Raw genomic sequence first — 2,264 nt, forward strand, 5'->3', positions numbered from 1 at the left:
AGACATATATTTAAACATCTTTAGAAATCTTCTTTTAAAATTATATATGCTGTCAATGCCTAATTGTAAAAATTGACCATAATTATAAAGTTAGGATTTTTTTCTTAAAAATACGTTGTAAAAATTTTCAGCTAATATAACACCTGGTGTTTAATTTGCAAATTACATTATGCACTGTATTCTTGTGTAATATATTTTATATCACATTGGCAATTGGCAGCATGCATTTCATTTCAATGCACTATTTATAAATATATCATCATGTAAATATATCAAGTAAAATTCTTTGTAAAATAACTTGTGAAGATATTAGAGGAATTGTAGTTATTTTTGAGAGACATTAAGCCAAGCAATTATTTTCATTAACTATGATGTTCCTGGTATTGTGATGATTACTTACATGGGAGATACTGAAAATCTGTAATGTTGGTTTACTTCAATAAGCAAATAATTTAGCTGTGGAGAAGAAATTTACAAAGATCAAATTTAAGATACCAAATGCAATTATATACCATGTTATACATGGAGTTTTCTCAGAGGAGAGATAAATGAATATCAGAGCACTTAGAAAAGACTTTTGGAAGAACACTAATATAAGCTTAGTATCATTAAGAATAGCCAGAACTAACAGAAGTATTTTGTATACACACACACACACACATATTTAAATTTCATTAAAGCAAATCCAATGTCTATAAATACTTCAGATAAAAAATGTGGCATAATCTTCTGGAGCCAGATATAAGTGCATTTAAGTGCAAAATCCAGCACAATTGAACCTTTTGCTTTGGGCAATTCATTTCACCTCCCTACACCTCATTTCCTGCACCAGTAAAACTATCAATATAGAGATGTATAGTCAGGATTAAAAGTAAGACAATAAATTTAAACACTGGAGTAAATTGGAACTATCACGTTTTTCTACATCCTTCATAACATCAGTGTCTTTGTCATAAAGAAATCACACAATAAATATGTTGTTATTTAATATTAGATTTGATAGAAATGAATCTCTATCCTACAGTGGCAATAGTTCATTCCTTCTTCCTTGAACAAACTGTAACTCATGCAGAACTAGAAATGTAAAAATTATGTACATAGTATCTTATCCATAAAATATCAGCTTCTAAACTTTAATAAAATAAATTATTTATTTTCAATAATATTGCTTTGAAAATAACCTATTTTTTTATTACAGGAGATAACTGCAAGACCACTGAATACAGCAAGATGAAAAAAATGCTTTTAGACTTACAAAACCAAAAGTATATCATGCAAGAAAATGAAAATCCTAATGGCGATGACTTATCTCGGAAGAAGCTGTTGGTGGATCAAATGTTTAAATATTTTGATGCAGACAGTAACGGACTTGTAGATATTAATGAACTAACTCAGGTATGATTATTTACTAAACTAACAAACTTACTGAAGTGTAGCATACACAATATATTTGCATTTGTGTGAATTTACTCTATAATAATACTATATATGTTTAATCCATATTATTAAAGTGTGAGAATACAATTTTAAGAGCAAATTTGACTAATTTATGGTGTTTCACAGTTTGAAAGAGATTTCTAATTTTGATAGATTTCTATTGCTTAAATATCTAAAGGAATTACAAGTTATCTATCTTATAGAATTTATGAGATCTCTCCTGATATATTCTGGAGCCTATGTAACGTTTAATTTTCTATCAGTCAGTAAAAGGTGGTTTATCCAAAATATAAAGACATTACTGAACAGCAGTTGAGCACATTTATATCAAAATGTAAATAAATAATTTGAGATAGTATTGAATTACTGACATATTCCAGTATTTTTTAAATAATCAAGGATCAATTTTAACATATTAAATTTGATTTTAATACTGCCTAAAGTATTAAAATGTCTAAAGGCCATGATTTCTTCAAAAACATATGCTGATTTTAGGGAGTAATGAAGAGAGAAGCAAACCAGGGTGACAGAAAAATGGTGACAGCAATGGTGGATTTTGCTGACTTTTTGATAATCCCAATAACATATCTTTAGGCAGATTTTGCTCCTGCCCTTAACAGTGACTAGAGGTTTGGAAAAAAATATTAGATAGGCTATTTTCGTAATATCATGCTATTCTTTTTTGATGGTTAATTTTATGGCTTTTTTCAAACACATTGCAGAACATTGCTCTTATTAAGCAAAAGTTTCTAAGCTTTGGAATAGTGTAACATTTTAAAGACTTCATATTAAAATCACCTTGTTAGCAAATTTGATTATATTAATAG

General features: G+C 28.2%; 1 protein-coding gene across 3 annotated transcripts in view; it reads left to right on the forward strand.

Annotated features, from left to right (window-relative positions):
- Positions 1-2,264, forward strand: part of FSTL5 (follistatin-like 5) — a 920,996-nt gene that overhangs the window by 465,741 nt on the left and 452,991 nt on the right. For all 3 annotated transcript variants that reach the window (XM_012650551.1, XM_012650552.1, XM_012650553.1), the window contains exon 5: positions 1,199-1,395. In XM_012650551.1, the coding sequence (XP_012506005.1) occupies positions 1,199-1,395 (197 nt within the window). The remainder of the gene's footprint in view (positions 1-1,198; positions 1,396-2,264) is intronic.

Source organism: Propithecus coquereli, unplaced genomic scaffold (genome assembly GCF_000956105.1).
Source record: "Propithecus coquereli isolate 6110/MARCELLA unplaced genomic scaffold, Pcoq_1.0 Scaffold332, whole genome shotgun sequence".
NCBI lineage: Eukaryota > Metazoa > Chordata > Mammalia > Primates > Indriidae > Propithecus > Propithecus coquereli.